The sequence below is a fragment of the Cnephaeus nilssonii genome (genome assembly GCF_951640355.1).
Source record: "Cnephaeus nilssonii genome assembly, chromosome: 14".
In the NCBI taxonomy this organism is placed as follows: domain Eukaryota; kingdom Metazoa; phylum Chordata; class Mammalia; order Chiroptera; family Vespertilionidae; genus Cnephaeus; species Cnephaeus nilssonii.
This window is the reverse complement of record NC_137085.1, coordinates 16,332,690-16,353,508: the sequence shown is the minus strand read 5'-3', so window position 1 is coordinate 16,353,508 and position 20,819 is coordinate 16,332,690. Positions and strand designations below refer to the sequence as shown.

The 20,819-nt window shown below is 45.7% G+C and overlaps 2 protein-coding genes across 2 annotated transcripts; both read right to left on the bottom strand.

The window, feature by feature from the left end:
• Nucleotides 1-6,142: 6,142 nt before the first annotated feature.
• LOC307111278 (olfactory receptor 1J4-like) lies at nt 6,143-7,120 on the bottom strand (the record flags this gene model as incomplete). The annotated part of the gene is made up of 1 exon (XM_079791065.1): nt 6,143-7,120. The coding sequence occupies one exon, from the start codon at nt 7,118-7,120 to the stop codon at nt 6,143-6,145; it is 978 nt and encodes a 325-aa protein (XP_079647191.1).
• An 11,746-nt stretch (nt 7,121-18,866) lies between these two features.
• LOC307111293 (olfactory receptor 1J4-like) lies at nt 18,867-19,802 on the bottom strand (the record flags this gene model as incomplete). Its single annotated transcript, XM_079791078.1, has 1 exon — nt 18,867-19,802. One exon carries the CDS (start codon nt 19,800-19,802, stop codon nt 18,867-18,869), a length of 936 nt encoding a protein of 311 aa, XP_079647204.1.
• Nucleotides 19,803-20,819: the final 1,017 nt, after the last annotated feature.

The window sequence follows — 20,819 nt, the reverse complement described above, 5'->3', positions numbered from 1 at the left end:
TAGGCTTGTAGAGCTATGAACTTCCCTCTCAAGACCGCTTTCGCTGTGTCCCATAGATTTTGGATTGTTGTGTTTTCATTGTCATTTGTTGCCATGATGTTTTTTATTTCTTCCTTGATCTCTCTGGTGACCCAGTCCTTGTTTAATAGCATGCTGTTTAGTCTCCATGTGTTTGATTTCTTTGGATTGTATTTATTGTAGTTGATTTCCAGTTTTATGCCACTGTGATCTGAGAAGATGCTTGATATAATTTCTATCTTCTTGAATTTGAAGAGACTTTGCCTGTGACCCAGCATATGGTCTATGTTTGAAAATGACCCATGTGCACTTGAGAAGAATGTATATTCTGTGGCTTTGGGGTGAAATGTTCTGAAGATGTCAATTAATTCCATCTGATCTAGTGAGTCATTTAGGATTGCTGTTTCTTTGCTGATTTTTTGTTTAGAGGATTTGTCCAGTGGTGATAGTGGGGTATTAAAGTCTCCTACTATGATTGTATTGCTATTAATCTCTCCCTTGATATCCTCCAGGAGTTTTTTTATGTATTTGGGTGCTCCTATATTGGGAGCGTATATGTTTACCAGAATTATTTCTTCTTGTTGGATTTCTCCCTTTAGTATTATGAAGTGGCCTTCCTTATCTCTTGTTATGGCATTTACTTTGAGGTCTATTTTGTCAGATACAAGTATTGCTACCCCAGCTTTTTTTTCATTTCCATTTGACTGAAAGATATTTTTCCATCCCTTCACTTTCAATCTGTGTGAGTCTCTTGTTCTGAGGTGGGTCTCTTGTAGACAGCATATATATGGGTCGTGTTTTTTTATCCATTCAGCTACTCGATGTCTTTTGATTGGAGCATTTAGTCCGTTTACATTTAAAGTTATTACTGAAAGGTATTTCTTTGTAGTCATATCTATTTTTGTGTCTGTATTCCTTCTTACCTGTTTATTTCTTCTTTTTACAGTATTCCCTTTAGCAATTCTTGCATTGCTGGTTTGGTGGTGATAAACTCCCTGAGCCTTTTTTTGTCTGCAAAGCTCCTGATTTCCCCTTCAATTTTGATTGATAGTCTTGCTAGATATAGTATTCTTGGATTCAGTCCTTTGCTTTGCAACACTTTGTATACCTCCTTCCATTCACTTGTAGCTTGTTGTGTTTCTGTTGAGTAATCATTTGACAATCTGATGGGTGTTCCTTTGTAGGTAACTCTCTGTCTCTCTCTTGCCGCCTTTAGGATTCTCTCTTTATCATTTATATTTGCCATTGAAATTATGACATGTCTTGGTGTGGGTCTTTTGGGGTTTATCCTGCTTGGGACTCTCTGTACTTGCATAACTTTTATCTTTCCCATATCCGGGAAATTTTCTGTCATTATTTCTTTGAATAGATTTTCTAATCCCTGCTGCTCTTCTTGTCCTTCTGGCAGCCCTATTATACGCATGTTACTTCGTTTCATGTTGTCCCGAAGCTCCCTTAGGCTTTCCTCCTGCTTTTTAATTTTTTTCTCCAATTGCTGTTCAGAATGAGCTTGTTTCTGTACCTGATCTTCTAACTCACTAATTCGGTCCTCTGCTTCTTGTAGTCTACTGTTGAAACTTTCCATGGTGTTTTTTATTGTAGCTATATCACTTTTCATTTCTTCCTGATTCTTGCATAAGTTGTTGATTTTCTCATCCATCCGATGTATAAATTCCATGACCATTACTCTGAACTCCTTTTTGGTCATGTTGCAAGCTTCAGTTTCACTAATTTCCTTTCTTGGTGACTCCACATTTTCTTTCCTCTGTGAGTTATGTCGTTTCCCCATTCTGGCTATTACCAGAAAGCTCAAGCTTCCGTTTGCATGGACCTGGGCCGTGTGCTGTGGGGACTTCGCTCCACCCTAGTTTCACTGAAGTGCTCTGACACTAGGACGTGTGGCTGCCTTTGGTTGGTGGGAACCAGACTTGCCCAGGATCAGTGTCCCCAGTGTTCCATGTGGTCTCGTGTGCACATTTAGAATCAGGGGCCCTGTCTGCACCACACTGTTGGTATGTGCCGAAAATGAGATCCTTAGCATGTGCCAGGAGTCAGAGTTTCCCTGTGTCTGCACCAAGACTCGAGTGTCAAAGTCTCTGTTGCCTTGTGCGGTATCTCGTTGAGAATCAGGGTCCCGTGTGTGCACGCACCAACAATTGGGGTCGCTGGCTCTTAGTGTGAATGCGCTGTGAGTCAGGGATCCCAGGCAGCTGTGTCCGGCGCGCCAAATTCCCTGAAGTGGAGCTGCGTCCTGTGTGTGCTTTCTCTACTGAGCCAAACCGGCTAGAGCGCACATTCTTAAAATCCTGAAGGTGAGCTGGCTCAGTGCACTCTCCCAGAGTCCTGGAAGGGTGGCGGAGTCCGTCCTGCGCGCCAAATTCCCTAAAGGGAAGCCCCTCTGTGCACGCTCTAAGAATCCCCGAAGCGGGAGGTGTGACCCGCGAGCCAAATTCCCCCAAATTCCCCGAAAGGGAGCCCTCTGTGCGCACTGACAGCTTTCCCCGATGGGGAGCTGCTTCTGTCCCGCGTGCGCACTGTGCGCGCCAAATTCCCTAAGGGGGAGCGTGTCCCTGCGCAAAGCTTGGCAGCTTGGGCGAGGGGCAGGTCTATCAGTTACTATGGCGCTTTCCACGCGCCTGTGTGCGCTCAGCAGCTTGGGGGAGGGGCGGGTCTATCAGTTACTATGGCGCTATCCGAGCGCCTGCGAGGAGGGGGATAGGCTCTTTGACTCACGGAAATCTGCGGGGAAGTCTGGATTCTTGTTGTTTGTTGGTCTGAAGCTGTGATAGCAGTTCTCTGTCCCCAGTGGCTGCAGGGTCCTGGTTTGTGTCAGAAGCCAGGATCCGAGTCTCAGGCAGTTCTGTTTCTCAAGATGGCGTGGTCTCCGCGTCCGCACCAGCCGCCGAGAAGTGTCCGCTTTGTGCGCGGGGCTCCGCCGTATAGGGCTGCCCTGTTAGGGAGACCCTTGGAAGACCTGCAGAATCTAACTGACCCTATCTCATACACACACACACACCACACACATCTACACTCTCCTCTATGGGTTCCTCACTCACACTCTCTCTCTCCCTACCTTCCTGCCGGTCGCCATCTTTTCCTCCTGATTCCCTATTTCTCCATATTGATTCATAAATATCTCTGTTCTTATTTTTCCCAGTTGCAAAATACTAAATTTCATTGCTGTTCTATAGAGTTTTCTTTAATGGTCCTAGTATGAGATATTGGTGTTAAGTGTCCTAAATGCCACCCAATTGTATACCTCCAATGTCTAACATGATAAATTTTATGTTTTGTATTTAAACTATCCTATGTAATAAAGGAGTAATATGCAAATTGACCTTACCTCCACTACATGCACAAGCCATGCCCACCAGCCAATTAGGAGTGAGTATGCAAATTAACCCAACCAAGATGGCTGTGGCCACAGAGAGAGCAGGAGGCTAGGGTTGCCCCCGGCAATGGAGGAAGCCAAGCTTTTCGCCTGCCCTGGCCGGCCCAGGCCTCCACTCCAGGCTACAAAGTTTCAATTATAGAAGACTAGAGGCCCGGTGCACGAAATTCATGCACGGCGGGGAGGAGGGGTATCGGGGGGTGTTGTCCCTCAGCCCAGCCTGCAGTCTCTCCAATCTGGGACCCCTCAAGGGACCTTCATTTTTTCCTTCAAGAGTGTGGTGGAAAAACCCTAGATTACCTTCTTGGATTCTTATAACCCAAATTACTAAGAACACTGCAATTGGTGGACTACAGGGAGCTTAGCCAATGAGTTGTCAGAAAAGGTATTTACTCTCAAAATGGTTTGGCTCAGTGGATAGACCGTGGGCCTGCAGACTGAAGGGTCCCAGGTTTGATTCCTGTTAAGAGCATGTACCTTGGTTGGAGGCATATCCCCAGTGGGGAGTGTGCAGGAGGCAGCTAATGGATGTTTCTCTCTCATTGATATTTCTGACTGTCTATCCCTCTCCCCTCTTCTCTGTAAAAAAAAAAAGAAAAATCAATAAAAATATTTTTAAAAGGTGTATCCTCTGCAGCTCATGCAGCCCCTGGGTTGTGTCCACTGGGCTAGGGGCGTGTCCCTGCCACCCGGTGGTGGCTGCCGGGGTCTCCGCACACCCCAGAGGCCAGCAGCCATCCCCCTGTGGAGGGCGCTAGGCTGGGGGCATGGACACAATCTGCCATTTGGTGCTGGAGCTTGGAAAGCCTCTGGGGCGGGGCGGGAACATCCCCATCTCCAAACGCCCCAAGGCCAGCAGGCAGCCCCACCACGGGCCCCAGGCTCGAGGCTTTCAGGGACCCTGGGCAACACACAGTGGTGGCCGCCAGGGTCTCGGCAAACCCAGGAGGCCAGCAGCAGCCCCTGGTCCTGGGTGCCTGGCTGGGGGCGTGGCTGCAAACCGCAGCTTTGTGCAGGAGCCTTTGCAAGTGGCTTGGGGAGGCCAGCAGCCAGCCTGACCATGGGCCTCAGGCTCAGGGCTTGCAGGGACTCCTGGCAGCACACAGCAGTGGCCGCTAGGGTCTTGGCACATCCCAGAGGCCAGCGGCAGTCCCCGGTCCTGGGCGCCTGGCTGGGGGCATCGCCCCAAACCGCTTGCAAAGGCTCCTGCACAAAGCGGCGGTTTGGGGCCACGTCCCCAGCCAAGCGCTCAGGCTCGGGGCTTTCAGGGACCCCGGGCAGCACACAGAAGTGGCCGCCAGGGTCTTGGCACACCCCAGAGGCCAGCGGCAGTCCCCGATCCTGGGCGCCTGGCTGGGGGCGTGGCCCCAAACCGCTGCTTTGTGCAGGAGCCTTTGCAAGCCGCTGGGGGCGGGGCGGAACATCCCCGCATCGCTATAGCGACGCGGGGATGTTCCCGCCCGCCAGGTTGCTTGGCGCCTACACCCATAGGCTCTGAGTGGCCGGGGCCATTCTGGGACCCCTGCCGCTCAGGACCTAAGCACGGGCATACAGGCTAGGAGCAGCCTGGGTCCGGAGGATGTTTCCTGGACCCAGGCCGCTCAGCGCCCGCATATGCAAATTAACCGCCATCTTGTTTGCTCTGATTAGCTGTGGGTGTAGCAGAGGTGCGGTCAATTTGCATGTTTCTCTATTATAAGGTAGGATTAAACAGAATAGAGGCCTGGTGCATGGGTGGGGCAAGCTGGTTTGCCCTGAAGGGTGTCCCAGATCAGGGTGGGGGTTCCCTTGGGGTATGGGGTGGCCTGGGTGAGGAGTCTATGGTGGTTTTCAGGTTGGCCACGCCCCCTGGTGACCCAAGCAGAGGACCTGGAATCTGGGATTTATTTATCTCCTATAATTGAAACTTTGTAGCCTTGAGTGGAGCCAAGCCTCCTGCTTGCTCCGTGGCCGCAGCCATTTTTGTTGGGATTTATTCATCTTCTATAATTGAAACTTTGTAGCCTGGAGTGGAGGCCTGGGCTAGCCAGGGCAGGCGGAAAGCTTGGCTTCCTCCATTGCCTGGGAAATCCAAGCCTCCCTCCTGCTCTCTCTGTGGCCGCAGCCATCTTGGTTTGGTTTATTTGCATATTCATTCCTGATTGGCTGGTGGGCGTGGCTTGTGGGTATAGCAGAGGTATGGTCTATTTGCATATTACTCTTTTATTAGATAGGATGTTACCGCAATGAATTCAATTGGAATAAAAACACACAAGAAGACATGAGAATCCTAAATATATAGGTACCTAATGACAGAGCTTTAAAATGCATAAGCAACACAACAATGTGCATTTACCTAATGCTGTTGAACTGTACACTGAAAAATGGTTATAATGCAAATTTATATTGTGTATTTTAACACAATAAAGAAACTACTTGAAGAAAAAAAATTTCCTCAGGGGGGAATCCTGTCGCAAAATCAGTGTGTCCTCAATATCATAGTATAAAAAATACATAAACAAAAATGACATATCTCAAAGGACAAAGAAAAAGCAAATCCATGGGTATAACTCTGCAGTGTATTTTGCATATATCTTGTAAGAGACGAAGGACAAGTGAAAAATAACAATGAATTATTAACAATCCAAGTAGCAAATGTGACCTAGTTGACATATTAACAACAATTGTACATGACAACAGAATGTATATTCTATTAATGTTATATGGAGATGTTGATCATAAATAATTTTAGGTCTATCTCCTTGTGCTCCTGACGGCAACAAGAGGATTTAGTGATTGCCACTTTAAAAAGTTAAACCTATTCATACACATCTCTAAGGCCTGTTTTATATCTCTGCTCCTCAGGCTGTAGATGAAGGGGTTCAGCATGGGGGTAACTACTGCATACATGACAGAAGCAATTATGTCCTTGGAACCCCATGATGAGGAGAAAAAGTAAACAACAGCAAGTGTCCCATAGTATAAAGACACAACAAAGAGATGAGAGCCACAGGTAGAAAAGGCTTTAGAGAGTCTCTTAGTGGAGGGCACCCTCAGGATGATAGTTCCTATTCGGATGTATGAGCCCAAAACAATGCTCAATGGCAGGAAGTAAAGCATTCCTCCCTCAGTGAAGATGACCAGATTATTGAGGGAGATGTCTGAGCAGCTCAGCCTCAGGAGTGCTGTGAGCTCACAGAAGAAGTGGGTGATGATATTGTCAGCACAGAAGGACAGTCGGACCAAGAGGAGGGTATGAATAAGAGCATGGACACAGGTAACCATCCAGGAGCCAGCCACCAGCAACGTGCACAGTGCCTGACTCATGATTGTGGAATAGTGCAGAGGGTGACAGATGGCCACGTACCTGTCATATGCCATCACAGCCAGAAGGAAGTTGTCAAGACAACCAAAAAGTATGAAAAAATACAACTGAGAAATGCATCCCTCATAGGAGATGGATTGTTGCCAAGTCTGAGTGTTCATGAGCATCTTAGGGACAGTGACAGAGGAGAAGGAGACGTCAGTGAGGGCCAAGTGGCTGAGGAAGAAGTACATGGGCGTGTGCAGGCGGGAATCCAGCCTGATGAGCAGGATGATGAGCAGGTTGCCCAGCACCGTGGTCAGGTACATGCCCAGGAACAGGGTGAAGAACACGCCCTGCTGCCCTGGCGGGATGGGGAGCCCCAGGAGGAGGAACTGGGACACGCTGCTCTGGTTCTCAGGCCTCATGCTGCCCTTCTGTCCGCTGGGGATGAAGAAGGTGTGGGAGTCTCAGGAGTCTGAAAAGAATGGCCAGGACCATCACATCTCATACTGTCATTCTCTAGGAAAACCACTTTAAAATAATTTCATATTAATTCCACACACCTGTGGATGTATACATCTTCCCTCTATTGCAATCCGGATGCAGGAAAACATTGATCCACATGATGTAGTTAACAAGACCTCATCACAGAGAAGAAAGAGGGAGTTTGCTATTTTATTTAACCATTAGTTTTAACATCAATTCTGTGTTGGGACCTCTTCTAAGGACTGAAGTACAGCAGTAAACAAGAAAGCAAGGTGCCCACTCCTATGAGATTAGATCTTGATGAGCATGGAGGGATCATTTCTACACCAGGCCAGAGCCAAACCATAATAATTCACTGTGGCAGAAACAGATGAGCCTCTGCAAAGTGTTGTCAGTTGTTTCTGCCTGAAAGTAATGTGAGACTACAGTGCGGAGTGGGATTTGTTGGAGTTTTATCACATTCCTCCTGTGAACCTGCCGGGTCCCATTAACCCACAGCTGTAAACTCAGGGACAGTGTTGAAATGGGTGGCCATTGAAAGCCACTGGATGCCAGAATAGCTCCAAAACAGAATAGTCCACAAACTATATTTCATAATAATGCTGAGCATTTTGGTGAACATTTGGATACTTGGCTAGGGACCTCACCTACCTTTTCTAGTTAAATTCACTCATTGGTCTTACATTCTCAGATTTAAAAAATATATATATTTTTATTGATTTCATGGAAGAAGGGAGAGGGAGAGAGAGAGAGAGAACCATCAATGATGAGAGAGAATCATTGATGGACTGCCTCCTCCACATCCCCCACCACAACTCTGGATCAAACCCCAAGCTAGGCATGTGCCCTCACAGGGAATTAATCTGTGACCTCGTGGTTCATAGGTCAATGCTCAACCATTGAGCCAACAGAGCCAGGCACATTCCCAGATTTTATATCTTCTACACAGCTGTACTAAGAATTTGTGTTCTTTTACCTATTTTAGCTTTTAAGAAATAGGAACATAAATGGCACAAATTCTACAGTCCCACTATACATTAGGGGACAGAAGGGCACATATACACTTGTGTGTTTATCTGTATCTAAATATATGTGATATATAATGCATATAAGTTGATAAATATGTATTATCACTTTCTCTATATTAAATATTTCCAAGTGTTAGCTACTTCTTGGGGTCTCATCTATTATATCTTTGTGATCAGACCCATGCTCTTAACCATTACACATAGAAACTTCCCTTTTCTTGCATAAGGGAGTCAAGAACAATGTATTATTTTAGACCTGTGAGGACCAAAAATTGTCCAAAATTCTTAGTCCTCTTCCTAGATAATTTCGTTTCTTCATATTTATATTCTTTCCAACTGATAATAAATTCCCAAATACATTAGCTTTATTTATACAATAAATACATATTTACTGAGAGGCTCTGTAAAATTCACAGAAACAAGTGCAATTCTTTCCATTTTATAGATGTGGAAACTGAGGACAAAAATTTATGTAAGTTGCCCTAGCTGGTTTGGCTCAGTGGATAGAGCATTGGCCTGCAGAATGAAGGGTCCTGGGTTCGATTTTGGTCAAGGGGAGGTACCTTGGTCTCAGGCTCTTTCCCGGCCCAGGCCCTGATTGGGGTGCATGCAGGAGGCAACCAATCAATGTTTCTCTCACATTGATATTTCTCTGTCTTTCCCTCTCTCTTTCACTCTCTTTAAGACCAATGGGAAAATATCCTCTGTTGAGGATTAAAAAAAATTTATGTAACTTTCCCAAGGTCTCACTGCTGTATGATGGTGATTCTTCCCTATAACTTCGCACAGCATGATGCCTGGAGTTTATTTTGCTTTCATGTTTAATAAAGTAAAGAAGAGGTTGTAAAATTCTGAGCAGCTCAGTCACTTGGGTACATGGAAATGAAAGCAGCTTTTTTTCAAGAAGCAAGGAGAGGCTTTGAGTGTGCTTATCTCAGCTAATGGTGCCCCAGAAGGAGGACACTTAAGGACATTCTTGAGGTCCTGTATACAGATCACATATGGAAATGCACACAACACACAACACACACACACACACACGCACACACACAGCTGATGTGAGGATTCCAATCACCAATGCCCACATCCCCATTTTAAGGGAAGGAGAGCCTATCTGTGGTTCAGCACATGAACACTCATATACGTACATACAAGTAATAAGTAGCATACTAAGTGAGACATGCACAACACTCACTGATATACCATTCACCCACAAACACACTAACACATCTGACTCATGACAACTCAACTCACCACATATACATAACTCAAACACTACACACACGCACCAAAAACACACAAGACCACAAACAATTCAAAAATCTCACAAGAAACACACACCAATGACACATATGCTCACCCAGCCACACTCACTACAGCAAGCAGCATACATGCTCCTATTAATCAAAGACATGTTCCACGCCTTCTGATCATCACTTTCCTGGGGGAGGGCAGTCAGCATGGAACAGTTAAGCCTGTTTAATCACAGGCACCATCATTAAAATACCCCAATACCCCATGCACATGATCACACACATGGTCACATACACAGAGAAAACCTAACAGCACACCTTTGTGCTCTAAACATGAGTGTCTCACCCACAGACACAGCTACCTGGTGCACCAGCCCACATTTCTGAGCAGAGGTCTGAGCTCTGTCTGACCTGACCTTGGTTCCTTATGAGGTGGGCATCTTCTTGTCCAGCAGCAGAGACAACTATCTCACTCCTGCAGCTCAGCTGTGATGCCAGTGTTTATGATCACAGACATGAATCAGGAGTCCCTAATCACACGCTTGGAGGTCATAACTTATACTACATGTGCTAAAACAGGACTGTGGTTCACATACATAGCACACACACATACACATACAACTATTAAATAGCAATTACACAAGCATACACAATACACATATAAACACACAATCATGGACACACAGTCTGACACATAAACCCACTAGCACACAGGCAGATCCATCACCAAGTGCAGATTTCCAGCTCCTCTCACCTGGGCTCATCATTGGTGAGTTCAGACACCTTCTGCTCCAGACTGTTGTCCATCTCCTCAGGATTTCTTTAGGAGACCTAACATCCAGACACAAAAAAGAAATACCTGTGGCCTTGGAACTTCTACAGACTTTCCTTTTCCTTAACCATCTCCAGAGAAATGAGTCCAAAGGTAACACTTAACTGCTAAGGAGAGACTGCAACCAAGTCCCCAAGCTGTGGCTAATTTCTGATTGACCTTTGGGAGCTGTGTGTCCAAGAGCCACAGGGACTGGAATCCTGGGGGACAGTGTCCCTGATTCCAGTTATGCCCTGGACGCCTTTCTTCTTGGATATTGTTCCAGCTGGGACAAAGGATATTTCCACTTTTTGTTTTGAAATGATTTTAAAGATACAGAAAAGTTAAAAAAATGGTATCAAGAATTCCTTGACAGGTGTTGCTCAGATTCCATAATGGTTAACATTTTACTATCTTTACCATTTGTTTGTATGTATGTATGTATGTTTCAGGCTTTAATTCTCAGTAGATATAACATAGTGCATATTATTATAAGGCATATACTATTAATTTTTCCAATGACTAGTGTTTTCATTTATCTTCATTGGTATGGTTTTATCTGCCTTGTTATCTACTGTAAAGTTACAGATTTTATAGATACTATTTTAACCTTGTAATTAAAAGGTATAATTTATATAGATATTTTGGTTTTATATAAACACTAGAAGCCCGGTGCACGAAATTCATGCACGGCGGGGGGTTGTCCCTCAGCCCAGCCTGTACCCTCTCCAATCTGGGACTCCTGGAGGGATGTCCGACTGCCCGTTTAGGCCCGATCCTGGTGGGATCGGGCCTAAACGGGCAGTCGGACATCCCTCTCACAATCCAGGACTGCTGGCTCCCAACTGCTCGCCTGCCTGCCTTCCTGATTGCCCCTAACTGCTTCTGCCTGCCAGCCTGATCACCCCCTAACCACTCTGCTGCCAGCCTGGTTGATGCTTAACTGCTCCCCTGCCAGCCTGTTTGCCCCCAACTTCCCTCCTCTGCTAGCCTGGTCACCCCTAACTGCCCTCTCCTGCAGGGTTGATCACCTCCAACTGCCCTCCCTTGCAAGCCTGGTCCCTCTCAACTGCCCTCCCTTGCAGGCCTGGTCCCTCACAACTGCCCTCCCTTGCAGGCCTGGTGCCTCCCAACAGCCCTCTCCTGCTGGCCATCTTGTAGTGGCCATCTTGTGTCCACATGGGGGCAGGATCTTTGACCACATGGGGGCAGCTATATTGTGTGTTGCAGTGATGATCAATCTGTATATTACTCTTTTATTAGATAGGATAGAGGCCTGGTGCATGGGTGGGGGCCAGCTGGTTTGCCTTGAAGGGTGTCCCGGATCAGGGTGGGATTCCCTTGGGGCGTGGGGCGACCTGAGCGAGGGGCCTGTGGTGGTTTGCAGGCTGGCCACGCCCCCTGGCAACCCAAGGGGAGGCCCTGGTATCTGGAATTTATTTTCCTTCTACAATTGAAACTTTGTAACCTGGAGCAGAGCCAAGCCTGCTGCTCCCTCGGGACGGCAGCCATTTCTGTGGCAGTTAATTCACCTTCTACAATTGAAACTTTGTAGCCTTAAGCGGGTGGGCCTGGCCAGGGTGTGCGGAAATCTTTGCTTCCCCTGTTGCCGCCGGCAACCCTGGCCTGCTCTCTCAAGCTCCATTCTGCCGCCATTTGTTTGAATTTGTTTACCTTCTGTAATTGAATCTTTGTAGCTTGAGTGGAGGCTTAGGCCTGCAACGGCTATGGAAAGCTTGGCTTCCTCTGTTACCTGGGAAACCTTGCTCTCTGTGGCTGTAGCCATCTTGGATTGAGGTTAATTTGCATACCCGTCCTGATTGGCTGGTGGGCGTGGCTTGGCTGGTGGGTGTGGCTTATGTAGCAGAGTGATGGTTAATTTGCATATTACCATTTTATTAGAGAGGATAACATTTTCCTTATTAAAATTTCACCCACTCACTTTAATGATTCTTATATGACAAAATTACTGCAAATGTGGTAGTCAAATGGTAGCTCTTTACAAATTCTAGAATTTCTTGTATTAGTTGTATTCTATAAGAAGGAACTTATCTTTATTCCCTACTTATTTGTGTGTTGTTGTTTTTGTTGTTGTTGTTGTTAATCCTTACCAGAGGATATTTTTCCAGTGAGTTGAGATAGAGTAGAATGGAAGGGAGAGAGGGAGGAAGAAAAGGGGGAAGAGAGAGAGAGAGGGAGGGAGGGAGGGAGGGAGGGAAGAAAAGGGGGAAGAGAGAGAGGGAGGGAGGGAGGGAGGGAGGGAGGAGAGAGAGAGAGAGAGAGAGAGAGAGAGAGAGAGAGAGAGAGAGAGAGAGAGAGAGACATCAGTGACACATTGATGGTTGCCTCCTGAATGTGCCCCAAGCGGGGCCAGGGATCAATCCTGCAACCCTGGTACATGCCCTTGACTGAGTATGGAACCCACCACCCTTTGGTCCACTGGCCGAAGTTCTAATGACTTAGACACACTGTCCAGAGATGCATATATTATTTCTGATTGGTGTTTTGGAATTCTTAGGACATATTCCCATAAGTGGGGTCACTAGGTCAGAAAGCAGTTCTTTTTTTAATTTTTTGAGGAAACTCCATACTGTTTTCCACAGTGGCTACACCAGTCTGCATTCCCAACAATAGAAACCTAGGGTTTCCTTTTCTACACATCCTCACCAGTACTTATTTGCTGATTTATCAATGATAACTATTCTGGCAAGTATAAAGTGATATCTCATTATCATTTTAATTTTCACCTCTCTGACCATTAGAGACGTTGAGCATCTTTTCATATGTCTATTGGCCATATGTACTAGTATGCCCTCTTTGGAGAATTGTCTTTTCAGGTCCTTTGCTCAATTTTTAACTTGATTTTTGGTGTTCATGTAAGTTGTAGGTGTTCTTTATATATTTGGAAAATTAACTCCTTATCAGATGTATCATTGGAGTTGTATTATTGGACATGTTCTCCCATACAGTGGGTTCCCCTTTCATTATGTTGATGGTTTCTTTTGCTGTGCTGAAGCTTTTTATTTTGATTTAGTCTCATTTGTTTATTCTTTTCTTTGTTCCTTTTGTCCTAGAAGATATATCAGCAAAAAAATTGCTAGAAAAAATGTGTGAGGCTTTATTTTCTATCTTTTCTTCTAAGATTTTATGATTTTGGACTTACATTTAAGTCTTTTATCCCTTTTGAGTTTATCTTTGTGTCTGGTGTAAGTTGGCGGTCCATTTTCATTTTTTTGCATGTACCTGTCCAGTTTTCCCAACACTATTTGTTGAAGATACTGTCTTTACTCCATTGTATGCTCTTGCCTCCTTTGTTAAATACTAATTGACCATAGAGACGTGGGTCAAATTTTGGACTCTCTGTTCTGTTGCATTGATCTATATGCCTGTTCCTTTGTGAGTACAGGCTGCTTTGAATACTATGGCCTTGTAGTATAATTTGATATCCAGAATTATGATACCTTCAATTTTATTCATCTTTCTCCAGATTGCAGAGGATATTTTGGGTCTTTTTTTGGTTCCATATAAATTTTGGGAATATTTGTCTACACCTGTGGAATATGTCACTGGTATTTTAATAGGAATTGCGTTGAACTTATAGATTGCTTTGGGTAATAGGGACATTTTAATGTTGTTAATTATTCCAATCCATGAACATAGTGTATGCTTGTACTTTTTTGTGTCTTTCTCAGTTTCTTCCTTCAATGTCCTATAGTTGTCCGAGTACAGGTCTTTTACCTCCTTGTTTAAATTTGTTCTCAAGTACCTTATTTAGTTGTTGTTGCAATAGTAAATGGGATAGTTTTCTTAGATTCTCTTTCGGATAGTTCTATATTGGTATATAAAAATGCCACCAATTTCTGGATATTATTTTTGTATTCTAATACTTTGCTGAATTCATGTATTAGTTCTAGTAGATTTCTGGTGAAGATTTTAGGTTTTCTATGTACATTGTCAAGTCACCTGGAATAATAACAGTTTTGCTTCCTCCTTTCCAATTTTGATGCCTTTTATTTCTTCTTGTCTGAACGAGGACTTCCAGTTCTATGTTGAAAAAGTGTGGTGAAAGCAGACATCCTGTTTTATTGCTAATCTTAACCTTTTGCACTCAGATGTCGAGTGTGACTTGACACGGTTAGTATTAGAATAAAGGAATCGAGAAAAAAGCAGAAAGTGCAAAGAGTTAAAGAAAACGCATATCATTTTTGCCTATTGAGTATTTTGTTGGCTGTACATTTTTCATGTACGGCCTTACTTATGTTGAGGTGTGATCCCGTTATTGCCACTTTTTGAGAGTTTATATCATAAACTAGAGGCCCAGTGCACGAAATTCGTGCATGGGGGGCGTGTCCCTCAGACCAGCCTGCACCCTCTCCAATCCAGGACTGCTGGCTCCCAACTGTTTGCCTGCCTGCCTCCCTGATTGACCCTAACTGCTTCTGCCTGCCAGCCTGATCACCCCCTAACCGCTCCCCTGCCAGCCTGATTGACATGCCTAACTGCTCCCCTGCCAGCCTGTTTGCCCCTAACTGCCTTCCCCTGCAGTCCTGGTCACCCCTAACTGCCCTCCCCTGAAGGCCTGGTACCCCCAACTGCTCTCCCCTGCAGGCCTGGGTCCCCCCCCCAACTGCCCTTCCCTGCAGGCCCAGTCGCCCCAGCTTCCCTCCTCTGCCAGCCTGGTCACCCCTAACTGCCCTCCTCGGCAGGCTTGATTGTCCCAAACTGCCCTCCCTTGCAGGCCTGGTCCCTCCCAACTGCCCTCCCCTGCTGGCCATCTTGTGGTGGCCATCTTGTGTCCACATGGGGGCAGCCATCTTGTGTGTTGGAGTGATGGTCAATTTGCATATTACTCTTTTATTAGATAGGATTATTAGATAGGATAGAGGCCTGGTACATGGGTGGGGGCCACCTGGTTTCCCCTGAAGGGTGTCCCGGATCAGGGTGGGTGTTTTCTTGGGGCATGGGGTGGCCTGGGTGGGGGGGCCTGTGGTGGTTTGCAGGCCGGCCATGCCCCCCGGCAACCCAAGCGGAGGCCCTGGTATCTGGGATTTATTTATCTTCTATAATTGAAACTTTGTTGCCTTGAGCAGAGCCAAGCCTCCTGCTCGCTCTGTGGCCGCAGCCATTTTTGTTGGGATTTATTTATCTTCTATAATTGAAACTTTGTAGCCTGGAGTGGAGGCCTGGGCCTGCCAGGGTGTGGGAAAGCTTGGCTTCCTCCATCGCTGGGGGCAACTCAAGCCTCCTGCTCGATCCGTGGCCGCAGCCATCTTGGTTGGGTTAATTTGCATACTCACTCCTGATTGGCTGGTGGGTGTGGCTTGTGGGTGTAGTGGAGTGATGATTAATTTGCATATTACTCTTTTATTAGATAGGATGGGTGCTGGGTTTTATCAAATGCTTTTTTGGCATCTATAGATAAGATCATGTGCTTTTTATTTTTCATTTTGTTTGGGTGATGTATCACATTATTGATTTGATAATAGTGTACCAATGTTTCATCCCTGGAATAAATCCCATTTAATCATGGTGTATGGTCTTTGTAATGCATTGCTAGATCCAGTTGGTAAAATTTTGTGAGGATTTTAGCATCTACATTTACCAGAGATACTGGCCTATAACTTTTTATTTTATACTAGAAGCCCGGTGCATGAAATTTATGCACGGTGGGGGGTTGTCCCTCAGCCCAGCCTGTACCCTCTCCAATCTGGGACTCCTGGAGGGATGTCCGACTGCCCGTTTAGGCCCGATCCTGGTGGGATCGGGCCTAAACGGGCAGTCGGACATCCCTCTCACAATCCAGGACTGCTGGCTCCCAACTGCTCGCCTGCCTGCCTTCCTGATTGCCCCTAGCTGCTTCTGCCTGCCAGCCTGATCACCCCCTAACCACTCTGCTGCCAGCCTGGTTGATGCTTAACTGCTCCCCTGCCAGCCTGTTTGCCCCCAACTTCCCTCCTCTGCTAGCCTGGTCACCCCTAACTGCCCTCTCCTGCAAGGTTGATCACCTCCAACTGCCCTCCTCTGCCAGCCTGGTCACCCCGAACTGCCCTCTCCTGCAGGGTTGATCACCTCCAACTGCCCTCCCTTGCAAGCCTGGTCCCTCTCAACTGCCCTCCCTTGCAGGCCGGGTGCCTCACAGCTGCCCTCCCCTGCTGGCCATCTTGTAGTGGCCATCTTGTGTCCACATGGGGGCAGGATCTTTGACCACATGGGGGCAGCTATATTGTGTGTTGCAGTGATGATCAATCTGTATATTACTCTTTTATTAGATAAGATAGAGGCCTGGTGCACAGGTGGGGGCCAGCTGGTTTGCCCTGAAGGGTGTCCCGGATCAGGGTGGGGTTCCCTTGGGGCGTGGGGTGGCCTGAGCGAGGGGCCTGTGGTGGTTTGCAGGCCGGCCACGTCCCCTGGAAACCCAAGCAGAGGCCCTGGTATCTGGAATTTATTTTCCTTCTACAATTGAAACTTTGTAGCCTGGAGCGGAGCCAAGCCTGCTGTTCCCTCCGGGGCGGCAGCCATTTCTATGGCAGTTAATTCACCTTCTATAACTGAAACTTTGTAGCCTTAAGCGGGTGAGCCCAGCCAGGGTGTGCGGAAAGCTTTGCTTCCCCTGTTGCCACCGGCAACCCTGGCCTGCTCTCTCAAGCTCCATTCTGCCGCCATTTGTTTACCTTCTATAATTGAAACTTTGTAGCTTGAGTGGAGGCTTAGGCCTGCAACGGCTATAGAAAGCTTGGCTTGCTCTGTTACCAGGGAAACCTTGCTCTCTGTGGCTGTAGCCATCTTGGTTTGGGTTAATTTGCATACTCGTCCTGATTGGCTGGTGGCCGTGGCTTGGCTGGTGGGTGTGGCTTATGTAGCGGAGTGATGGTTAATTTGCATATTACCATTTTATTAGAGAGGATATCATTATGGACTCATGAGTTCTTATTCTCTGAGTAATAATCCATTACCATTGTTACTCACTTTGAAATGTTGGGTGTGTGTACTCATAGGATGTAGGTCAGGACTGAGACAGAGAGAATGGGGAATAGCCCTGGCCAGTGTCGCTAAGTGGTTACAGCTTCAGCCTGCACACTGAATGATTGCGGGTTCTATTCCAGGTCATGGGCATCTTTATTACCTATACTACACTAGTATCTACATCTGTATCTGTATTTATATCTGTACTAGGGGCCCGGTGTACGAAGATTCGTGCACTGGGGTGGGTTCCTCAGTCCAACCTGCTCCCTCTCCAATCTGGGAACCCTCTCCAATCCGGGAGTTTCTGTCTGTCTTTGCAATCATATGAGCGAATTGTCTGAGACCCCAACCCAGTTTGGTTTGTTGCTCACAGAATAATAGAGGCTTTTTTTTTTCTTTGCTTCATTGGTGGAGATTTCCTGGAAGTTTTAGGATATCTTCCCTTTAGGTTTTCCTAGACACTCTGATTTTAGTTATGTCTCTCACCTTTGCTTTCCCTCCATCCCCCACCGCAACAGAACTTGCTCCAGGCTCACTTTGCTCTAGTGACTAGGAGAACCATCTGCCACCAGAACTACGATTCCCAGCATTCCTGGTGCTCCTCGTGCTCTGGCCTTCCAGTTCTGGTCCTGGGGCTGCCACCAGAACTACTATTTCCAGAATTCCTGGTGCCCTTCACACTCCCTTCCTGTTCTGTCTCCTTCCTATGGCCTCCCACTCTGACAAGTCCTCCAGGCCTCCAGCTCTCCCTCTCTGCTCTCCATCAGGTGGCTTGGGGAACTTGGCTCCCCAAGCCACTCCACTCTCTGCCAACTCTTGCTCTGCTCTCCGCCCAGTGCCTGTGTATGCAAATTAACCCCCATCTTTGTTGGGTTAATTTGCATACTCAGTCCTGATTGGCTGGTGAGCATAGCAGAGGTACGGTCAATTTACATGTTTCTCTTTTATTATATAGGATATGTACATATACTCCTATGAGAAGTCGATGAGGTGTTAAGGTAGGACCCATTACTAGAAACATTTTCCTAATTATAAATTAAGTGGTATGCTCTTAAATGAATTTTTGAAAAGTCTCTATATTTTTAACAGCCTTGCTTTGTAGCACATACCAGTTTTCATATGTAATTACTCATCATAGCTGATTGCAGTCTGCCAACATGAGGTAATTGATTGTGCAGTGGGAAGAGATGTGCACAATCAGCTTGAAGCCAACTAAACCTGGCATAAAGGAATTAGTTCAAAAATAAATAAATGAATAAGTAAAGTTCACCAGAAGCAGAATATGATGCTAAATAAGTGAGTCTTATAACATAAAATATAAAATGCATAAGCAAAAAATGACGTATAGCAAAACAGAAAGAGACAAATCCATAAATTATAAATGTCCAACATGTTCTGCATAGGATTTTGCATATGTCTCATAAGAGATTGTGAACAAATGAAAACCATCAATAAAGTAAAATGAATTATTAACAATCCAAGTAGCAAACATGACCTAGTTGACATATTAATAATACTTGTACCAGAAAACAGAATGCATGTTCTATTAAAGTTATATGGAGCTGTTGATCATACAATAATTTTAGATCTATCACACGGTGCTCCTGACTGCAACAAGAGGATTTAGTGATTACCAGTTAAAGAAGTTAACCCTATTGACACACATCTCTAAGGCCTGTTTTATATCTCTGTTCCTCAGGCTGTAGATGAAGGGGTTCAGCATGGGGGTAACTACTGTATACATGACCGAAGCAATTATGTCTTTGGAACCCCATGATGAGGAGAAAAAGTAAACACCTGCAGCTGTCCCATAGTATAACAACACCACAGAGAGATGGGAGCCACAGGTAGAAAAGGCTTTAAAGAGTCTCTTAGTAGAGCGAACCCTCAGGATGATGGTCCCTATACGGATATAAGAGCCCAAAATAACACCAAAAGGCAGGAAGAAAATCATTCCTCCCTCGGTGAATAGGACCAGCTCATTAAGGGAGATGTCTGAGCAGCTCAGCTTCAGGAGCGCAGCGAAGTCACAGAAGAAGTGGGTGATGATATTATCGGTACCAAAGGATAGTCGGACCAATAGGAGAGTGTGCAATAAATCATGGACACAGGAGAGAATCCATGAGCCAGCCACCAGCAGTACACAGAGCCCCTCCCTCATGATGGTGGTGTAGTGCAGAGGCTGACAGATGGCCACGTACCTGTCATATGCCATCACAGCCAGAAGAAAATTGTCAATACCAACAAAAAGTATGAAGAAATACAACTGAGAAATGCACCCCACATAGGAAATGGATTGTTGATGAGTCTGCATGTTCATGAGCATCTTTGGGACAGTGACAGAGGAAAGAGAAATGTCAGAGAAGGCCAAGTGGCTGAGGAAGAAGTACATGGGCGTGTGCAGGCGGGAGTCCAGCCTGATGAGCAGGATGATGAGCAGGTTGCCCAGCACCGTGGTCAGGTACATGCCCAGGAACAGGGTGAAGAACAGGCCCTGCTGCCCTGGCGGGATGGGGAGCCCCAGGAGGAGGAACTGGGACACGCTGCTCTGGTTCTCAGGCCTCATGCTGCTCTTCTGTCTGCTGGGGATGAAGAAGGTGTGGGAATCTCAGGAACCTAGAAAGGACAACCAGAATCATCACATCTCATACTGTCATTCCCCGGGAAACCCATTCATTTTTAATTAGTTTTATATTTCCCACACCTATGGATGTATACATCTTCCCTCTCTCCTAGTCTGGCTCCAGGAAAACATTGAACCTTAAAGTAGTCCACAAGACCTCATCATACAGTAGCAAGAAGGGGTTCTCTGTTTTATTCAACCATTACTTTTAACATCATATCTGTGTCAGGATCTCTACTAAAAACTGAGATGCAGCAGTGAACAAGAAAAGCAAGGTCCCACTTCTATGAGATTAGATCCTGATGAGCATGGAGGGATAATTTCTACACCAGGCCAGAGCCAAACCATAATAATTCACTGTGGCAGAAACAGAAGATGAGCCCCAGAAACTGGTATCAGTTGTTGGTGCATTGAAGTAATGTGAGACTCCAGGAGTGAGTTGGAGTTCTCAAAGCATTTTTACACTCCACCCGTGAACCCTCCGGAGGGTCCCTTTGGCTCACAGCTGTAAACTCAATGGGTGGCCATTTAAAACCACTTGGTGCCAGAATAGCTCTGAAACCAAAATAGCCACAAACTAACTTTCATAATATGGTTGAACATTAAGGAGAACATTTGGGTACTTGCCTAATTAGGAAACTCACCTACGTTTCCTAATTAAATCCACACATCAACCTGACATTCCCAGATTTTAAAACCTCCTCATAGCTGTACTAAGAAAAGATATTCTTTCACCTATTTTAGTTTTTAAGAAATAAAAACATAAATTATACAAATTGTGTAGGCCCACATCAATGTGTAGGGAATAGAAGGGCAGATGTGTATGTATCTATATGTATAATTTATGTAATATGTAAGTATATAACTTGCTATATATATTATCATTTTCTATATAATAAAAATCACCAAGTATTAGCTACTTCATGGGGTTTGGTATAATATGTCTGTGTGATCACAACC